This window comes from Trichechus manatus, unplaced genomic scaffold (genome assembly GCF_000243295.1).
Source record: "Trichechus manatus latirostris isolate Lorelei unplaced genomic scaffold, TriManLat1.0 scaffold00076, whole genome shotgun sequence".
Classification (NCBI taxonomy): Eukaryota; Metazoa; Chordata; class Mammalia; order Sirenia; family Trichechidae; genus Trichechus; species Trichechus manatus.
In genome coordinates this window covers 10631486-10652136 of record NW_004444012.1, presented here as the reverse complement: position 1 = coordinate 10652136, position 20651 = coordinate 10631486, and the positions used below count along the sequence as shown (strand labels likewise).

General features: G+C 42.7%; 1 protein-coding gene across 6 annotated transcripts in view; it reads right to left on the bottom strand.

Moving 5' to 3' along the window:
* Nucleotides 1-4749: 4749 nt before the first annotated feature.
* The window catches only part of GANC (glucosidase alpha, neutral C), a 76360-nt gene continuing 60458 nt past the window's right edge, over nucleotides 4750-20651 (bottom strand). For 3 of the 6 annotated variants that reach the window (XM_023735154.1, XM_023735158.1, XM_023735156.1), the window contains 7 exons: nucleotides 20051-20294; nucleotides 18609-18673; nucleotides 16772-16848; nucleotides 12634-12708; nucleotides 9820-9933; nucleotides 8481-8593; nucleotides 7132-7942 (listed from right to left, as the gene is read on the bottom strand). In XM_023735154.1, coding sequence (XP_023590922.1) covers nucleotides 7690-7942; nucleotides 8481-8593; nucleotides 9820-9933; nucleotides 12634-12708; nucleotides 16772-16848; nucleotides 18609-18673; nucleotides 20051-20294 — 941 coding nt within the window. In that variant the 3' untranslated portion in view covers nucleotides 7132-7689. Of the gene's footprint in view, nucleotides 7943-8480; nucleotides 8594-8918; nucleotides 9169-9819; nucleotides 9934-12633; nucleotides 12709-16771; nucleotides 16849-18608; nucleotides 18674-20050; nucleotides 20295-20651 lie in introns of those variants that run through there. The other 3 variants (XM_023735157.1, XM_004380662.2, XM_023735159.1) reach the window with 2 other exon arrangements.

Below are 20651 nucleotides of genomic sequence, written 5' to 3'. Positions count from 1 at the left end.
AGATGAGAAGGCAGAGAGGGTTAGGAGCTGGTTGAATGGACATGGGGAATCAGGGGTGGAAAGGAGGAGTGTGCTGTCACAGTATGGGGAGAGCATTAGGGTCACATAACAACGTATGTATAAATTTTTGTACGGAAAAAAAAATTTTTTTTAAATAAAAAAAAAAACAAAAATATCCCCTGAAGTCTTCTTTAAACCAAACAATAGTTTAGCTTAACTAGTTAAAAAGGTCTGCCTTGAGTATTATGCTCTTTTAAAAACTATCTATACGGTATCAAATTGACAAGAGCAACTTGAAAGATGAGGTAGGAACCTTAGAGGGCAGTGAGTTTATGTTAATGAGGGAGGAACAGCTCAGAAAAGGGTGAGCATGGCTGCACAACTCAAAGAATGTAATCAATGCCCCTAAATGGTACATGCAGAAACTTTGGAACTGGTATATGTTTTGCTATGTATATTCTCAACAACAACAAAATAAAATTTAGAAGGAAAAAAAAAAAAAAAACAACAACAAAACTCATGCGACCAACCAGAATGGAATTAATAAGAATGTTGGCACATCGTGAAAAAGGTAATCAATGTCACTGAATGATTTGTGTAGAAATTGTTAAATGGGAACCTAATTTGCTGCATAAACTCTTACAAAAACACTATATATATATATATATTTTAAAAGACTTCATTTCTCCTACTGAGTAGTATTCTATTGCACGTATGTACCAATGTCGTCTTCTTTTATAGGCTCCAACCCAGGACTCCACATTGCATTTCACTGTTGGGTTTCCTTAGTCTCCTAAGAAGGGGAGGGTTCCATAGTCTGTCCCTGTCTCTCATGACCCTGGCACTTTTGAAGAGTACTTATCAGGTATTTTGTAGAATGTCCATCAATTTGAGTTGGTTTGATGTTTTATCATGATTGGACTGAGGTTATGCAATTTTGCGAAGAACACCACAGATGTGATATGTCCTTTCCATCAAAGCATATCTGGGGGTACATAATATCTATAAGTTTTATTACAGATGTTGTTAACCTTCAGCACTGGGTTAAGACAGTGTCTACTAGGTTTCTTCATATGAAGTTATGATTTTTCTCTTTTCAAACATACAGAGCATTTTTAATTTGCACAACAATCCTGCAGGTTTGATTAATTCCATTTTACAACTGAGGAAATTTGAAATATCTGCTGTATTTTTACGGTTAAGTCACAGAAAACTCACACAGTTTTAAAGATTATCTCTTTTATTTAACAAATGAGGAAAGTAAGGCCCAAAGAGGTTAAAGAACATGGCCAAGATCACCCAGTTCACTGTAGAGCCAAACTGTACCCCAGATCTCCTGATTTCCAGTGCAGGAGGAAATCCATGACTAAGACTCCTTTACTGAGAATTCTGCTTAAGGATCTCTGGATTCTCACACATAAATAGTCAGGGCTCCCTTTCCCTTAGCTTTGATTGGAGAGGAATCTAACACCATCAGTCCTGCTGGAAACAACTGCCAAGTAGCAGTTGTCTAATTCTGGCTGGCCTGGCCGTGGCACTGCAGCCTTAACATGGCTGGTCATAAGACAGGCAGATCTGATATCAGGTGCCAATATCTCCTCTCCTTTATTTCTTCTAGAATGTCAGCTTATATAACCATGGTACAATGATCAAAACTAAGTCACCAGCTCTGTGGCCTCCACTGTCTGTGGATAACATGGTGGTCTGTTTCCAGTGGAGCTGCTGATGGCTTCCTACCACATGGGCTGAGAAGTTTACTTTAGTCTAGACTGTCCCCTAGAATTATGCTGGGCATTCAGAGGGTTTGGTAGATGGAAACCTTAGAAACAGAGTGGAATGCTTGGGATTACCATAGGAATTCCATTACTCAGAAGGTGTTTAGGTAGGATGGCGTCTTAGTTATCTAGTGCTGCTATAACAGAAATACCACAAATGGGTGGCTTTAACAAACAGAAATTTCTTTCCTCACAGTATAGAAGGCTAGAAGTCCAAAGTCAGGATGCTGGCTCAAGGGGAAGGCTTTCTCTCTCTGAGGCTCTGGAGGAAGGTCCTTGTCTCTTTTGAGCTTCTGCTCCTGGGCAATCTTCACGTGGCTTGGCATCTCTTTTCCCCTATCTCTCCTTGCTCTCTTGCTTGTTTAATCTTTTTTATATCTCAAAAGAAATTGACTCAAGACACACCCTATACTAATCCTGCCTCATTAACGTAACAAAGACAACCCATTCCCAAATGGGATTATAACCACAGGCATAGAGGTTAGGATTTACAACACATATTTTGGGGGGACACAATTCAGTCCATACAGATAGTCAATTATGAACTAAATGATACTGAAAAGGATATGAAAAAGTGAAGGGATTCCAAACACTGGCCAACCTGCAAAATTGCTGCCATCTCTATGGCTTCTCTATGACTTTAGTTAACCAGGCTACTGGGCTACACAAAACTCATGATAACAAGCTGTGCTTTCTGTTCTGGGGAGCCTTCAGGAGAAGGGCTCATCTAGGATTAGCCCTGATCATGCTGATACACGGGACCACAACGCTGGAGTTCACTTAGTCTTGGTTCTGAAATGAGGCATACCCCCGGAACATCTTTAGTCCTGTTGGTTGGTCTTAAATGAAACCACCTACCTTGGGGCAGGGAATATCTTGATAGCTAGTCAAACTGTAGCCTACATTCTGGGATCACTTCCATCAGGGATTGACATTCCCAGATCTACTGTAGCCTGGATCTGCATGTCCACGGTGACTTAGGCCTGAGAGAGGAAATAAGGTGACCATAGTGGCCTTGTATATGCACGAAGGACTTTCCCTGGCTACTATACCGGACCCTTGCCCTCAGTAGATGCCAGCTATAAACACGAAATCTATTTCTTAGTGTCAACACTCTGCAGGCTCTCTGCCAGCTCCTTGCGGTCAGATAAGACCTCTATGAAGCAACACGGAGGCACCACAGTGTGTCTGCTGCTGGGTCGGAGCTGTTGGCCTGGTGCTCAGAGTGTGGATTTGTGTTCCCTGGGGCAGGGAACTTGAGCAGAGGACTTGGCTTGGCCCAGTATTTCTCAGGGGAAGACGAGCTGATAAAGATGTTTTCTTGTACTGGAGTTTACTATTAATTCCATTTATTTCATCTAACTCTTGTTTTATATGCCACCGTTTATAAGCCTTTACAATACAAACCAAACATTTTCTGTTAGATACTAGAAAGATATAGTCCAGCACCTTTGTTTTTAAACTTTTTGTTCTGAAATAGTTCGAAACCTATGGAAAAGTCAAAAATATAATATAAAGAGCTTCTGTATATCCTTCACCCAGATTTCTCAACTGTAACACTCTACCACATTTTGCCTATTCTCTCTCTCTCACTGGCAAATCTGCTGCAAAAGACCTCTTTAAAGTGTTAAAAAGCAAAGCTGTCACTTTGAGGTCTAAAGTAAGCCTGACCCAAGCCATGGTATTTTCAATTGCCTCATACGCATGGGAAAGCTAGACAATGAAAAAGGAAGACTGAAGAATTCATGCCTTTGAATTATGGGATTGGCAAAGAATACTGAATACACCATGGATTGCCAGAACGAACAAATCTGTCTTGGAAGAAATACAGCCAGAATGATCCTTAGAAGCGACGGTGAGACTTGTCTTGCATTCTTCAGACATGTTATCAGAAGGCACCAGTCCCTGGAGAAGGACATCACGTTTGGTAAAGTAGAGGGTCAGCAAAAAAGAGGAAGACCCTCAATGAGATGGGCTGACACAGTGGCTGCAATGATGGGTTCACGCATAGCAACGATTATGAGGATGGTATAGGACCAGGCAGTTTTTCATTCTGTTGTACATAGGGTGGCTATGAGCTGGAACCAATTCATCGGCACCTAACAATAATAACCACATTTTGCCTATTCTCTCTCTCTCTTTCTCTACACGCACACACAGTTTTTTTTTTTTTGAATCATCTGATAGCAAGCGGCAGATATGATGGCCCATTACCCTTAACACTTCAGTATTTCTTAAAAACAAATTCTTCTATATAAACACGGGACAACTCTCAAAATTAGGGAAATACCATGAAACCAGAAGATCACATCCAAATTTTGCTAACTGTCCCTTTAAGGTGCTTTACAGGTCCAGAATCCAACCCAGAATCCCACATTTGTTGTCATAGCTCTTTAGTCTCTGTCAGCCCGGAACAGTTCCTCAGGCTGGTTTTTCTGACCTTCGTGTTTTGAAGAGCATGGGATGTCCCTCAAGCTGGATTTGTTTTCTTGTAATTTCTACCTAAATAAAATCACTCAATAAACATTTTATCAAGAACATATTTCTATGTTGATATATACAGATTATTATTTTAATTGTTACATAATATTCCACTGCTTGAAAGTACTATATTTAACGAATCCCCTGGTAAAGGACATTTAGCTTATTTCCAATTTCCCACAGTATAAACCACATAGCAGTTAGCAGCTCTGAGCATTTATCTGGTTTATCTGAAGTAGAATTGCTGGGTCAGAGTACGCAAATCAAAATTTTTGATACTATTGCCAAACCGACATTCCAAAACACGATACTTACTTAGAATTCCACCAGCAATGCGCAAGAGTGCGTACTTCCCCAAACCAACATCAGCACTGGGCATTTTCACTACTTTCAATCTTGGTCAATCAGGTAAAAAAAAAAAAAAAAAAAAAATCATTTCTTTGATTATCAATGAGGCTGAGCTTTTTTTCATGTGCTTATTTTGCCTGTTTCAATTTCTTCTGTGGATTGCCTTGGCCCATTTTCTTGTTGGGCATTTTCTGTTTTTAAAGTGATCTGTCAGCTCATTCCTTGGCATCTTAGTCTTGAAGTAGAATTGCTGGGTCATTATTGCATTCACGTTAGAACTTTATTTGAATCCGTGTTAAAATGATTCTTTCTATATTCTTACATAAAACCCAGTTCCCTGAGAAAATATATCAAGAATTAGCTGCAGCAAGATGACTGAGCAGCTGTAGGGCACACCAGCCCCACACAACGCTCTGGTACAGCTTCCGAGACAGAAGAGGGGTGAAGTGTGAGACGCAGTAAGAACAGAGAACAATTTGAAACGCTCAGACTCTACTTCCCACTCAGCGTCTCCAGTCAAACACTCTGGGGCAGACCCGGGTCAACACAGAGCAGTGCCTCACAAATTTACTCTATTAGTTCCTGTTTCTTCCCAAAAATATTTTAAACAGAAGGATAGACATGCAATAAATGTTGATCTGAACCACAGGCCTTTATTTGGCTTTACATGCTATTAAAAACCATCATTTATATTAGATAAGGGTAGTCAGTTTTCAGGTTAAGTCATATTTTAGATTGGCAAGGGAAATTTGAATCTGGGAGATAAGACTTCAGCTAATGTTGACAGATTCCTTTCTCATTAATTGCAAAATTTATAGAAATAGAAGCAAAAAATCCCTATGTGTCTACATGAGCTTATGTTTGCTGCAAAGCTCAAATCTCAACTGATACAATGAAATATGTCCGTGAGGAAATGCACAATGTTTACTGTGGTTGGAAGGAAGAGTCCTATGTCAAAAAAGCAAATCAGAAACAATCCATTCGAGTTTTACTTTTTAAACAATCAGATCCATCAGTTAACTACACACAGAGAATAATACTGAAAGCCAAATACTGGTGCTCTGGCAGATACAAGAGAAATATGATACGCTCTTACGGAGCACGTAATCTAGCCTGGAAACAAGACAAACATACTTGAAACATTAAAGGAACATCCCCGACAATGCTAAGCACCACAGCACACATTATAAGTGGGGCAAGATTTCAGAGATGGGCGATATCACAGGCGATGGGGGCGAGGGGGTGTTAGGATGATTAGGAAGGCTTCATGGAAAAGTGGGATTTGAGCTGGGTCTGGAAGGCTGGTGAGATCTGCGCAGGCAGAAGGAACTGCAGGCGTGGAAGTGGCATCTGGCCAGGTGCTAAGAGGTGGAAGCCTGATAAGAACAGGTGCATGTGGAGCTGTGCTGAGGAGATGGGGCTGCCCCAACAGATGCTGCGGTGGGCCGCAGGGAGCCACATGCTGAAGCTGGTATGCGGTTAATGTTCTACCCCGCGCCCAGCCCCACTGCAGCCTGAGGCAAAAGGAAAAACCAGTAATACCGATTCTGTCTTTATTTAAAACTTTGATATTTTGTTCACCATGGATTTTTTGCACTAGTTTTGATTTTTAAAAATATTGCATTTGGACATAATTTATTTTGATTATTGCATTTTTGGGTGCCCCCTTAAATTTTGTTCACAAGGCAAGTGCCTCTCTCTGTCACCCTAGTCCCTGCTTTGTATTCCAACTCTGAAGTTTGGTGGTAAGGACAGGGAATCTATTTTATTATTTATTATAGCTTGTTCACGTTCTCGTGTTACAAATGTTCTTTGGCTAGAAGATAGTATTTAATAAAAACAATGAAGACAAAGAAATTAGAAGTTTAAGAAGATTAATTAAGAATTTCGAGCCTGGAAAGCAGGAAGAGAAGGGTGCTCTGTGCTCCTAAGGTAAGCTCTAGGGGAGAACGACAGCTTGTGCTGCTGCACGCATGGTGCACCCAGGAAAGAGCGGCTTGCCTGTGAGGTGAAACATAATGGGATAGGGGGTCCTGGAGAGCTGCTGTCTGCTTGGAGACAGGCCTGGAGCCACTCAGCTGCTGCAGCCAGATGGACTCTGCCGTGCAGCCTGGGGCAAGTCTGTTACATGGGCCACACCAGGTGGGCTTGGCCCACATCCCACATGAAACAAACCCCTTGCTCGCTGGGCACAGTGCTTGCCACAGGTCCACGGCCCAGGAGGCAATGGAAGATTCGTGAGCTCCATAAATGACTCAGCGCTCCCTGTGTCCAGGAGAGGCGGTGTTTGACACAAAGAGTATTACTAATGCATCTAAAAATGTCAAATGTGAAGACTATGAAATCTCTTGTTCATTAGTGCACCACACTGTGACTAAGGAAGGATTGTTTTGAGCCAGGGAAGTCAATAGAGTGCAGCAGGAATCAAGAAAGGCCAGGCGGGGAGACCTGAAAGGGCAGGCTGCTCCCTGCGCTCATCACCAGGCACGGCCTCGTCATTTGATGCGGACCTCCCAGTCGGCACCGATGTCCAGTGACAGCTTCTCCAGGCTCAGCGTGGACGTCGTGGCACTATATGTAAAAGCCACAAGCTGATCCTTCCCATCTAAATATCAAGACGATAAAAAAGGGAAAGTCTGCTGAAGATCTAGGAAGGAAAAATCTTTTCTTTGAATCTGACATGTTTTCTGATCCCATCATAGAGCCCTATATCCCACTTAGGAGAATCCAAATTAACAGCACTTTTACGCACGGATTTCCAATAATTTTTTAAACACGGAACACCTCATTATTTTGAGTGCAAGAGTGGTTGGAAAAAAAAGCCTGTAAAGAACAAAGTGATCTGTCCCAGAAATTCAGAAGGTAAGAAAGGATATAAATCCCATCCTATGTCCTTTAACAAACTCCAAAGGCACAGATAAGATTCTCTAGGGCTTCATATACCTATAGTCCAGAAAAAAAAAATCAGAAAAGCTAAAATATTATTTCAAGCCCCAATAATTGCACTTAGAACATTATTTATGGCTTAAAATGAACAGAACGACCAGCTCATGAAGAGAAGCAGGACGGCCTCACTCACTCGAGACTAGTATGCCTGACTCCACCAGAAAGCTCGCGTCAGCTGGGCCTGAGGAAGGCACATCGCGTCAGCTTTGGGACTAATCATCTCTTCCCTGGAGATGTGTCTATGTTTACAAGAACAAATGATGAGATAAGAATGGCTTGATTCCTCACCAGATGAGTGGGTGGTCACGGAAGATGGCTGCTTCCTGAGGCCTAGGACCAAGATCTGCTCCACCACACACTTGCTGGGATAACGACCCCTCTCATCCGCACAACTGGAATAGATACACAAGTATTAGGAGAAGAAGAATGGGGGTTTGGACTGGTCACCATGTCACATGGCCGGCCTTGTGAGTTCCCCTCCCATCTGTCCCTCTGGAGGCATGAACTATACAGGTATCGTATTTACTGGGATGAAAAGATGACTCTGCGTGCCAAGGACTAGCTGACCAGTGGCCAAACCAATCTTCCTTTAACAAGCTATTTGGAGCGAAATCACCGAAGAACAAACGTGACTGGAGCACTGCAATCAAATTGTAAAAAGTTGAGTACTTTATGACTTGCTGAATGGATGGAATTAATGGAAGCTTAAATTGAGTCCTTTTTTATTTTTTACAGAGAGAAGGAGAAAGGAAGATGGAGATAATAAAGAAGAGACATTCATGGTGGACTGATTGAAAAATGCCCCGTAAGTAGCCTTCACCATTCCTTTCTTTAAATGGTACCCTAAAACATCAGCTGTGCATTTGAAGATGCAAAATGGATAGCATAATGTGTTTTAAGCCAACACACGGCTTCTTTAGCTGCCATTACCTGTTGATCAAAACACCTGAACAGAACAAAAACTTCCTGTTCAAGAACTGATTCTGGTGGCAGTACTGGAAGGAATGTCCATCGTCAAGATACAACTCACTGACTGCAGAACCCTGGAGAGTGAATCACAGGTAGAGAATGTGCTTATATATTAGCTTTCCAGGAAACAACAGAATAAAAACATTTGTGAAAAATTACGTTGAACAAAAGCTTAATGTTCAAGCTGTACAAAGTAGCCATACAAATACTTACACTGAATACTCAATCTCTTGTGACAAGACAGTGATACAATATGAATAGGGAGTTGACACAGGAGGACCACAAAGAGGAAGGCCTTGTTGAAAGAAATTTAAACTGTGAAGTGTGGTTAGTGGCAGAGGTGGCATCTCTAAAAATACTATCCCAGAATGTGACTACGAGGTCAAGAAACTGAATTTGAAAAAAAAAAAAAAAATCAGTATATAATGAATGAAATCAACTGTATCTAGAAGACCTTCCATTAGACAATGGTGTCTGGTTCCTCCTTTCTTTAGTAGGAAAACTCTTACAGATCAAAAAAGTCACAGCCTCAGTAGGGCAGTTTACTTTTATTGACAATGCTGGATGTGCTGTCGCGCTCCCGTCTCTTGTATTCATTCTGTGGTCTCCTATGAGTCTAAGGCCCGTGGTTTGACCCAAGAAGACAGGCCTAGTGTAAAACAGACGGAAAAGAAAGCTGCAGCTCACCTGAGTGTTTTATAATATTTGCATAAGAATAAGAATCTGTGTGTGTATTGGCCCTCTACTGTATTTGGGCAAATAGCTAAGGACTAGGACAGGAGTCAGCTGTAGGCTTCGCTGGGCTCAAAAGATCTTCTCAAAGGACAGGTCAGTTATGGGTCCTGCCAGGCCTCACCCAGAGAAATCTCAGTTGTTGGAGTCACCTAATGAGAACAGAAGTCACTGCGTGGCTATGGTGGCCCTGAAATGTGGTGGAGGCACAGGCACCCTTTTACAGGAGACTGATTTCAGGGCTAATCCACTGATAGAGGGTGGGCAGGCTGCCTCTGGAGCAACAAGCTTTCAGTCCTGTAGTAATCGGTGCCAAGCTACAGAACACCAAGGGTCACAGAGCCCCAGAAGGACATTTTTGTCATTCCCAGATCTCAAAGTTCCCTTAAGAACAACCCATTGTCAGGCAAGCTAGACAATGATCCAGAACTAGATAAGCATCTGAAGAACCTATCTCACACCTGGGGATCACCACTTTTACCGGCTGTCACACATGCAGAAGGCTCCACTATAAGGAGACAGCGGAATAATAACTGAGATGTGTAAAGGTAACAGATTTTCCAAATACCTGAGAGCTTAGAGCCACCCGGAGTCCATAGGGGGACTCAGTCATCCAGCCTGTGGATTTTCCTACTGTGGTCTTTACTGCTACCACGCTTCCACCTCGCTGAAACACTGGTATCTACAACAGAACGACACTTCAGGGAAGGAGTACCCACAAGGAGATTTCAAAGCAGAATGTAAACACATTTACTAGCACAAGATTTGCACTCATAGCTTTACGAGTACAGACTCGCGGTCAAAATAAATTTCTGGGCACAGAGACAGCATTTCCCAATATGACAACCTTGGCATGAAAAGAAAAAGACTTCAAACACTAAAAAATGGCTCCACTTTTTAATTATTAGGGAAACATCCCACTTTTCATCGATTTATTCTCTATACTTACATAGTAGGTTGAACGGTAGTCCTCCATAGCCTAACCCCTGGAATCTGTGAATGTGACCTTATTTGGAAAAAGGGTTTTTGCAGATGTAATTAAGGATCTCGAAATAAGATTGTCTTGCATTACTCCAAATCAAAAAACCAAACCCGTTGCCATCAAGTCGATTCCAACTCATAGCGACCCTATAGGACACAGTAGAACTGTCCCATAGGGTTTCTAAGGAGCGGCTGGTGGATTCGAACTGCCGACCTTTCGGTTAGCAGCCAAGCTCTTAACTACTGTGCTGCCAGGGCCCCAATTACTCCAGGGGGCCCTAAATCGAATGACAAGTGTCCTTATCAGAGACAAAAGAGAAGACTGACACAGGGGGTGAGGCCATATGCAGACAGAGACAGGAGTTCCGCAGCACAAGCCAAGGATGCCTAGAGCCACCAGACGCTGGGAGAGACAAGGAACAAGTCTCCTCTCGGGTTCCCAGAGGGAGCACATTGCCGCGGGCTTTGGACGTTTAGCCTCCAGAACTGTGAGAACAAACTTCTGTTGTTTTACACCCCGGGTGGTGGTGGTTTGTCACGGCAGCCATAGGAAATCAACACACTCTGTCTTGATGGTGTTTTCTTTTAGGTGATGAACTCTATTCTGCCCATCCTGTAAGTGGCCTTTCCTATTTGGGCTTTTGTAATTTTCTCATCAATTTAATAAACATGATTATTTCTAGGGCTTTGCTGAAGAGTGAATTTTTCCGTCTGTGTAAGTGGGTCCAGATGTGTGTATGTGTGTGTGTATTTATAAAAGATGGTGGTTTCTTGGTTTGGGGAGATGACTTTTGTCCTTACTCACTGCAGCCCATGACCTTCTTTCTTCCTTGCTTCTCTGGATCACCAGAATGATTGTCTCAACTCTGAGGGTAAATATGTGAATCTGCTTCTGTCATAGAAGCCACCAAAGTACTTTAAGTGACTCTAATAACAAGGCCGCAGGCACAGCCCATAAGATCCCTGGGTGGTACAGTTTGCACTTGACCAGTCACCTAAAGGATGGCAGTTCAAACCTACCCAGTGGTGCTGTGGAAGAAAGGCCTGGCAATCTGCTTCTGTAAAGATTACAGCCAAGAAAACACTATGGAGCATTCTACTCTGTAACACACGGGGTTGCCATGAGTCAGAACCAACTTAATGCCAACCGTTTTTCGTTTGATTTTTTAGGCACGGCCCATACCTATGGGTCTTGTGGAATGGCATTCCTGGCAGAGAACGCCCTGTAGGTTTTTTGTCTCTCAGACAATACCCTCTATGGAATCTGCCTGCATCACAGTAGGGCTTGTACTTGGGCAGTACAGGCAGGGAGTTGAGTACCAGGACATACCTGAAGTTGGGAGTGAAGGTTGAACAGCTGAGACATCCACCTCTCTACATGACTCACAGCTGGCAGTGATCAGTAAAGCACATCTTTTCCCCACTTCCCTCTCACTCTGGCTAACCTTTCTCTCTTTTTCTTCTTCTTCCTTTTTGTGTTTTCAAAGACTGAGGCCACAAATTAGAGTGGAACGGGCTCTGGAGTGCGAGTCCAGTAGACCTGGGCCTTGTCTCAGTTCTGTCACAATCTAGTGGTGACAAGTAGTTGAATTTTTCTGAACCTCAGTTTCTTCACCTGTAAGTATGGAGGACTGGAGCAGATGACTGTTCAAGTCTCTTCTAGATCTTGAAGTTGATAACTGAAATCGTTTTCTTTACAATGGGTTTCAGATTGCTGCTGCTGATTTTAAAAAATAACATCACCATCTATTTATTTATCTTCCCACTGTTGAGGGCTGTGGCTGAGACTGTGCTGCAGGAGGAAAGTTCTCTTTAGAAACTTGGTCAGTCTGGATGGCCGACTTTGATTCTAACATCATAACTGATAACATTCTCTCGGGCCTAGAGGCCCAGGGTTGCAACTGAAAACTCATGGTTTTTGACATTGTCCTTCAGTAGGACATTCTGTATGGCGTGCGTGGTGACCCCCATGTTTTCTCTTTGTTTTCAGTGCTATTATTTTTCTTAGACTTACAAATGTAACGTATGGGGAAGAGCTCTGTGTGTCCCTGATGCTTCATACTGTGAAATCTGGGAATATGTTATCATTTTTTCACATTTTTAAACAGTGATACCATTCTCATGCCATGCAATTCACCCGTTTTAAGTGTCTAATTAAATGGCCTTCAGTATATTTACACTTATGTAGCTATTACCACAATCAATTTTAAAATATTTTCATCACCCCTAAAAGAAACCCTGTACCCATTAGGAGTCATTCCTCATTCCCCACAAGCCCTCCCTCTGCCCCAGCCCTAGGCACCCACTAATCTATCCTCTGTATCTACATATATGTGTTATTATGCAGAACACTAACTTCTTGGTTCTTTCTACATAGGCACAATAGGTTAGAACAACTTACAGTGTCCAAGGCTACTGGGATCTTCACAGTGCATGCTCCTTCCCAATGAGCAAATGTCTTAGAGTCATACCAGACCTAAAATTGAACAGATCCCAATGAAAAAGAATACATGAGCAACTCTGCTTCCAATTTCATTATGCAGTAAAACATCCACTTATCTGGATTTCTAATAACCAAAAAGCTAAAGTAAGTATTATATATCTTGGAGAGAAGTCAGGAAGAATATATGCCAAGATCCCAAAGGACCAACTAAGTACTGTGACTTATTAATTTGACTAACAGACCATTCATTTGTCCATCCACTTATCCATCCAAAAATTATTTAGCGAACAACCTACTATGTGCCAGGCACCATACTTAGTACTGCTTATACAAGAGTAAAAGACATAGTTCCTGCCCTCACAGCAGACGGCTTATAAAAATTTAATGCTTCTAGCAGTAGAAGAGATGACGGAAAATTTGAGAAAAAAAAACAAGAAAGAATAAAAGCATATTGCAAGCAAATAAATTACAAATGAGACAGGAGAAAAGGAAACAGATCTCCCGGGAGAAAGGCAAATGAAAACTCGGGTTACTCTTGTAGTATCAATTTTTTTTCAGAGTAGGATTCAGGGATAAGGCTCAAACTCTTATCTGGGATCCCTGTCAAGAAGGTTTAGTTGCCAAAGTATCAAAAGGGTCCCACAAAGTAATCTGATGGGATAAATCCTTACAATACCAGCAGGAAGCAGCAGGAAAACAAAAGCCTCTTTTGCTCTCTTCTAGCCCAGTGTAATTTCTGGCAGCCACAGAGCCCATTCTGAAAGTTCACCTCCTGGGATTCCCACATCCTTTACAGAGTAGGGCTGGTGAGTCTGTCATTGTCCTGCTGTGAATGTGATGAGGGGTGACTTGACTGTTGCCAGCTACAGCAAACTCTTAACAGGACCACTTCTGCTCTGGTCATGATGTACTAGCTTTGGCTGGATTCAACTTGCTAATATTTTGTATTTTGTCAAGGATTTATGTGTCTATGTTCATGAAGGATGTTGTCTTAGGTCCCTCCCCACAAAGTCCTTCTCTGGTATCTCTCTCTCTTGCTCTCTCCCTCTCTCTGTGGCCAATTCTAGTAGTTTTAGATAAAAAGCTGGTGGCAGTGAAAGGTAAAAAACTGGTTGAAATAAGGTCTGGGGATTACCTGTCCACCATTTCCAGGACTAATTAAAACAACAGGGGTAGGATATATGTTCTGGTGCCATATACAAAGATCTCCAAACCAGGAGGGGTATAACTGGTGCAAAACACCACAGAGGTCAGACCAGAGATGACCACCAAGCTCCTCATGAGCAAGTGCTTACCGAGGGCCTGCTATGTGCCAGGGGCCCATCCAGGTACTGAGCATACAGAGGGAACACAGCAAATGAAAATCACTGCCCTCAAGGAGCTAACATTCTACTGGGAGAGACAGATAATCAACAAAACGAGTAAGTAAATACGTAGAATGCCAGAAAGTGGCAAGTTCTGAGGAGAAAAATCGAGGCAGCAGGAGGGCTGGATAGTACTACGGGACAGTAGGAGTCACTTGTAATTTTAAATAGGTGGTAAGAGAAGGCTTCACTGAGGAGAGAGTCAAGCAAAGACCTGAAGGAGGTCAGGGAGTGGGCCATACAGTGAGGGACTGAATTAGCCACTTCTGATAGCCCCCCTGCATGGTGTGACGCGGGACCAGCTAGTCAACCGAGGTAAAGGGGCAGGTCTGGCAAGCAATAGCTTGGCCCCTTTATCCAGGGTTTGTGAAGTTGTAGCAAGAGAAACAATCACAGAGCACTCTGGAAATAGTGTTGAAGGAACATAGGACATAGTCACAACAATGCACTTGCAATGATGGCAGGTTGTTAGTAAAAACTATCGGCTCCGTAGGAGAGGGAGCCAACTTAGTTCTTAATGGGAGCCTGCTGTTTTCACACAACCTTTGCTGGAATCAATTGAGATACTTTCAGCACAAATGCTAAGCAAGACAATTCATTTAGTGGCTGTGGTATTCAAGCTTTTTCTCACATTTCTACTGGAGAGGGAAACCTTTATAAAGAGCCTTCCACTTCAGAACTGCAAATTACTAGAGAAACCAAGAAGAAAGAACAAAATTCAGTAACATTATGGAGAAAAGCCTGGTTATTGTCATATCAATATGGCGGCCCCTGAAAGACAGATTCACTTCCTGATACCCCTGAATAAGTGAATATTACTTTAAATGGTAACAGATGTGAATAAATTAAAGATCTTGAGATAAGCAGATTATCCAGGATTATCCAGCTGGGCCCTAACTGGCAGCACAAGTGTCCTTATGAGAGAGACAGAGACAGACACACAGGGAAGAAGACCCTGTGGAGACAGAGGCAGAGACTGGAGTGACACAGCAACCAGCCAAGAAATGTCAAGGATTTGCCAGCAACCACCAGAAGTTAGACAGGTCAGGAACAGATTCTCCCTCAGGGCCTCCAGAAGAGACCAACCTTGCTAACCCAGCATTGATTCTGGACGTGGAGCTCCAGAACTGTGGGAGAAGACACATTTGTTCTTTTAAGCTTCCGGGTTTGTGCTAATTTGTTACAGCAGCCTCAGGAAACCCCGAATTCAATCCCAAACACGTGAAGCAGGGTCTCGGGAGGACTGACACGGTTCCTGTGTGCTCCCATTCAGTGCTTGATGATTCTGAGCAGTGAGTAGCCTGGCGTAGCTACCTCGCCACTTGCCGTGACAGTCCAGGATATCTTGACATGGCACATCAGCTCAGTATCTTTCACAGCTCCTCCCCTGCCTGTAAAGCCTGTGCCGAAGCTCAGTGCTCAGGGACTCTCTCCAGGGTCCGTCTCCTTCTGGCCCTCCATTCCATCCCTGCCCTGGTCTGGCGCCCCGAGTTTCTGCCCTGTCTCTTCTCTTGACCCCTTTAGATGCGTGGGTGGTCCGTCTCTGGAGGCTGTAGCTCATATTACCCATGGCTCTCTCCCCTGCAGCCTATGGGTTACGTCTTAGTCATCTAGTGCTGCTATAACAGAAATACCACAAGTGAAAGGCTTTAACAAACAGAAGTTTATTCTCTCATAGTCTAGGAGGACAGAAGTCCAAATTCATGGTGCCAGCTCCAGGGGAAGGCTTTCTATCTCTGTCAGCTCTTGGGGAAAGTCCCTGTCATCAATCTTCCCCTGTCCTAGCAGCTTCTCAGCGCAGGGACCTCAGGTCCAAAGGACACACTCCCTCCTGGTTCTGCATACTTGGTGGTAGGGGATCCCCATGTCTCCTTGCTTGCTTTTCTCTTTTATATCTCAAGAGATTGACTTAAAACACAACCTAAACTTACAGACTGAGTCCGGCCTCATTAACATAACTTGCTAATTCTGTCTCATTAACATCATAGAGAAAGGATTTACAACACTTAGGAAAATCACATCAGATGACAAAATGGGTGGACAACCACACCATACTGGGAATCACCGACTAGTCAAGTAGACATACGTTTTTTGGGGGACACAATTCAATCCATGACAGGATAGTACTCCCTGTCCCCTGTTAACCTGGCTGGGTTTAGCACCCTGGCCTCCAGCAGGTCCAGGATGATATTTTATGTGGTGATGAAGATCAATGACAATAACTAACAAAAGAGCAGAGGCTGGCTGGAGGGGCCTAGAGGGAAGTCACTGTTGGTACTTTTTAACCACCTGGATGAGTGTCTGGAGACCAGCTGTTGGTACTAACAACACTCTGGATTCAGAGAGAGCAGGAACAAAAGAGCAGAGTCTCTTCATGCTTATGTTTCCTCCCAGAATTTCGTACCTCAAGGTAGATTGAAAATTTCCTCCTCCTCAAAGCCTCAATATGTTTATATGGAGCCACTTACACGAGGCAAAGTCTAAAGATAAAGAACCACCTTGATCCTCCTTGAATTCATCATCTATTCATCTTTCTCTTCCCCCTCCTCTGCACATTAAGTTTCTTGACCGCTGAGGACAGTGATCATGACTTACAAGAAATTTTCACTTGCTACGGTCATTTGGGCTGGGTTTATAACTGCATAATGAAGGAATGTTCTTCCTAAAAGGGACTAGAATGAAGGTATGAAAGAGAGACACAAGACATGTGTCTGTTTGTCACTTACTCTTACCTCATCTGATCCTGGCAGAAACACATCAACCACAGCAGCTTTTGGTTCTGTAACTGGATGAACCAATAAAGCACTTCCTAAAAAATGGAGAAGAAAGGAGTTGAGTACCACACTAAGAGGCCCGAAGACATCATTTCCCTTTCATTGAGAGCTCTTGTGGTTTTAAAGACTGCTCAACTGTGAACTTCTTGAAGGTTGAGACTGTGGTGAGTTAAGCCAATGATTCATCAGAGAGAGGCACTGTTAGAAAGAGAACGGGTGTATCATTATCACCTAGCAATAATCCACTTAGGTATGTTAGGATTGTAGGGAGGGATCCTGACAGGCTACCACAGTCCCATTTTGTGTATGACTGCTAGTGTGTGTGTCATTGCACCTCTCTTCACTGTTTGCTGTGAGTGACTTTCATGTGATGATGGCGTGCCCACAGCTGTTATCTAGAAGTGGGTCAGTGTGGATGCTCAGATCCTCTTGCTTGACAGTTATCATCAGGAAGGCTGCAGGACTCTTAAAGGGAAACTGGATTATTAATTTTGTTTTGACTTTGGCACCATATGGGTGTAAAATTCATCCACTTACGAATTCACTCTTTTATTCAACAAATATTTATTGAGTGCCTACTGAGTGTCAGGCCCTGTGCTAGGCAAATTAGACAGACATGGTCCCTGCCCTCTTGGAGTTTACAGTCAGTGAAGACAGATATTGAACAAGTAAAGATGAATTAGAGTTGTGACAAATAGCAAGAAGGCAACAGTAAGTACAAGATGGAATGAGGGTCAGTAATAAGAGGAACTGACTCTGACTTGACTGAGTGGAATTAGATATAACGAAACAAGGAATGGTCAGAGAAGGTTTCTCCAAGGAAGTGTCTATTAAACTGAGACCAAAAGGATGGGCAGAGACTTAAAGAGCTAGGTTTTTTTACATTTTGGGGTTTCCACTGTTTAGAAATGGGATTCATCTTTTGGGAAACTCTCTATTGAGCCTGGTTGCTTGAGCCCTGTTCCCAAGGTGGATTGAATTGTGTCACCCCAAAATATGTGCTGTAAATCCTAGCCCCTATACCTGTGGTTATCATCCCATTTGGGAATGGGTTTTCCTTGTTATGTTGATGAGATGGTATTAGTGTAGGGTGTGTCTTAAATCAATCTCTTTTGAGATAGTAAAGAGAGATTCAGCAAGCAGCAGAAAAGCACAGTTGGGAGAAGACAGATGCCAAGCCATATGAAGATCCCTGAGGAACAGAAGCTGAACAGAGACAAGGATGGTCCCCCAGAACCTACAGAGAGAGAAAGCCTTCCCCTATAGCTGGTGCCCTGAATTCGGACTTCTAGCTTCCTAAACTGTGAGAAAATAAATTTCTGTTCGTTAAAGCTACCCACTTGTGGTATTTCTGTTATAGCAGCACTAGATGACTAAGACACCCTTGTTAAAGAAGAGGTCAGCCAAAGAAAAGTCCTATCACTGCATATGAAATGAGCTCTTCTGGGTCTTCACTAGATCCACTGGACCCACTTCTCTTCTGCTCCCCTTCCCTGCGGTGGTCTCTCTCACCAGGCTTAGGAGCCAACTCAACAAGAATCCTAAACTGCATCCACAAATAGAACAGATTTATCTGAAGTTAACAAATAGAATAGTATGAGAAGTGCCACATGACAGCAGAACTGTACCATGATCCCTCTAATGCATACAGGTACTAAAAATCTTGGAGAAGAAATTTATTTTTTGGCTTTCTTGGGATTTGAAATTTTTTTAGTGCTCTTACACCAGAAACACATAATAACAAAAACACAACAATAGTACTTATCATCAGTATAATTAATCAAGAAATGCTCACCCAGCATGTATTCATCTTCTATACCAAAAGTCTCTAACTCATTAGGGAATTCTACCCACAGAGGCCTGGGGAAAGTGAAGAAAAAATCTTATTTAGGATCATTAGATGTTCTATTATAATTCAATCACTTATATTTTTAGTTTTATAACTCTTCAAAGAAAATTGGGAAGAGCTAAGACTTTTTTATATGAGTCAAGATTTTATGAGCAATTGCTATATATTTTTCTTAGGTGAAAGCTATTAGTGCAAATGTCCCAGTGAAGGATTAAGAATTCTGGCATCTGCAATTTTTACTTCGGATTGTTGAGCACTAAATACTACTGAGACAGGCAGAATCAGAGCTTTGTACAAGTCCAAAGGCCTAACCCCTTTGGTATAAAACAAACGTTTGTAAAACTGTATTTTACAATGATGGTAATTCTGTGTCATTTTTTCACGCTCTCTCGCCTTTGAAGCATTACTTCGCTTAAATGAAAAGGACTAGCTTTTCAAGCTGGCAACATTGTGGAACGTTGAGAAACGTCTGGGTGTTCTTTTTTTGACTGCTGCTGTTCTTGTATACTGCTATCTAGGAGGTATTTGGGCTTATAAAAATAACAAAATGTTCACTATCAATGCATCTGGATAGCAAGTTAATGGTTCTAATAGTTTTTTTCAATTTCGTTAGGAACATATATTTTTCAGTAAGAGAAACTTACATTGTTTATTCACTAGCCTCACAGAGACACTCCTTTCCTATCGAGTGTCACAAAGCAGTGGTCTCTCTAAACCTGGCCTATGTCTAGAATCGCCAGGGAAAAGTCTAACAAATACAGAGCCCTGGGACCCACCCAAGGAAAGTCTTAGTAGGTTTGGAGGTATGGCCTTGGAATCTGTATTTTTAAAAAGCTCCCCAGGTGATTCTGATCTGAGTGGTTTAGGAACACTGATCCAGAAGTCTCGGTGTCTCATGTACGTCTCTGTGTATATTGTTCTCTAACCTAGAAAGCTGGTTTTTCATATCCTGCCTTCAAAACAGAATCAGAATATAATTTACACACCAGGAAAAATGTTCACCTCAAACTTGGAACAGTTTAGCTGGAAGGGTAAGATAAAGCCCAAGAACAGGAGAATAAGTAATTCTTCCAGAGAAAATGCTTGTGGGTTAAATTCTGAATGAATTTTGTTACAGAGGCATTTCCTTTTTCTTTGAAATGTCTCTATTTCTGTTTCCTATCAAATATTAACACTTTAAACACAATGTAGCAGGATCGAGTATTTATCTCTTGTGTCCTCCACAGCCAGCACCCTGCTCACAACTGGTGCTCAATAAACTGACTGAAACTTGATTAAATGCAGGCTTTCCTCTTGAAACCATCATGATCACTCTGCTCCCCAGCAGCTGAGGTGACCTTCCCTTATAGACTGGTCGCTGGGCCCCTGGTTGGATGAAGCTTTCTTACCTCATGATGGGCTCAGCGGTCTTGTGTGCACGGTAGAACAGAGAATACCAATAGGGCAGGAGGGCGTAGCGCTCTCTGATGGCGTCTCGGATCAGCTGGGTGTGTTCCTCCCCGAAGAGCCAGGGTTCCCGCCGCTTGGTCTTCATGGTGGCATGGCCACGGAAGAAGGGCTGGTAGGCTCCGGCCTGGTACCAACGCACCAGCAGCTCTGCCTCTGGATTTCCGATGAACCCGCCTACATCAGCTGGTTAGTCAAAGAAAGGCCAAGTGGGGCTAGAGGTTTCTAAAGCTGTGCGCTGGTGAGACATGGCCTTTGAAGACTGACACTGAATGGTGCTATATGCACCCTCAAAACGATCTGAAAGAACTTTGGTCTCAAATAGGGTAGAACATGCTAATAAACTCAGTATGTTTGGGACTCTGGCAACACGCTCTTTGGATACAGTATCCTTTTCTTGTCAAAAGGTCACAGGCGCTACTGCACGATCAACGATCTTGTATGTTCCTGAACCAAGATTACAGAAATTGCAATTTGTCAGATTAAATTGTGTGTGTGTGTGTGTGTGTGTGTGTGTGTGTGTGTGTGTGTGTGTGTGTGTGT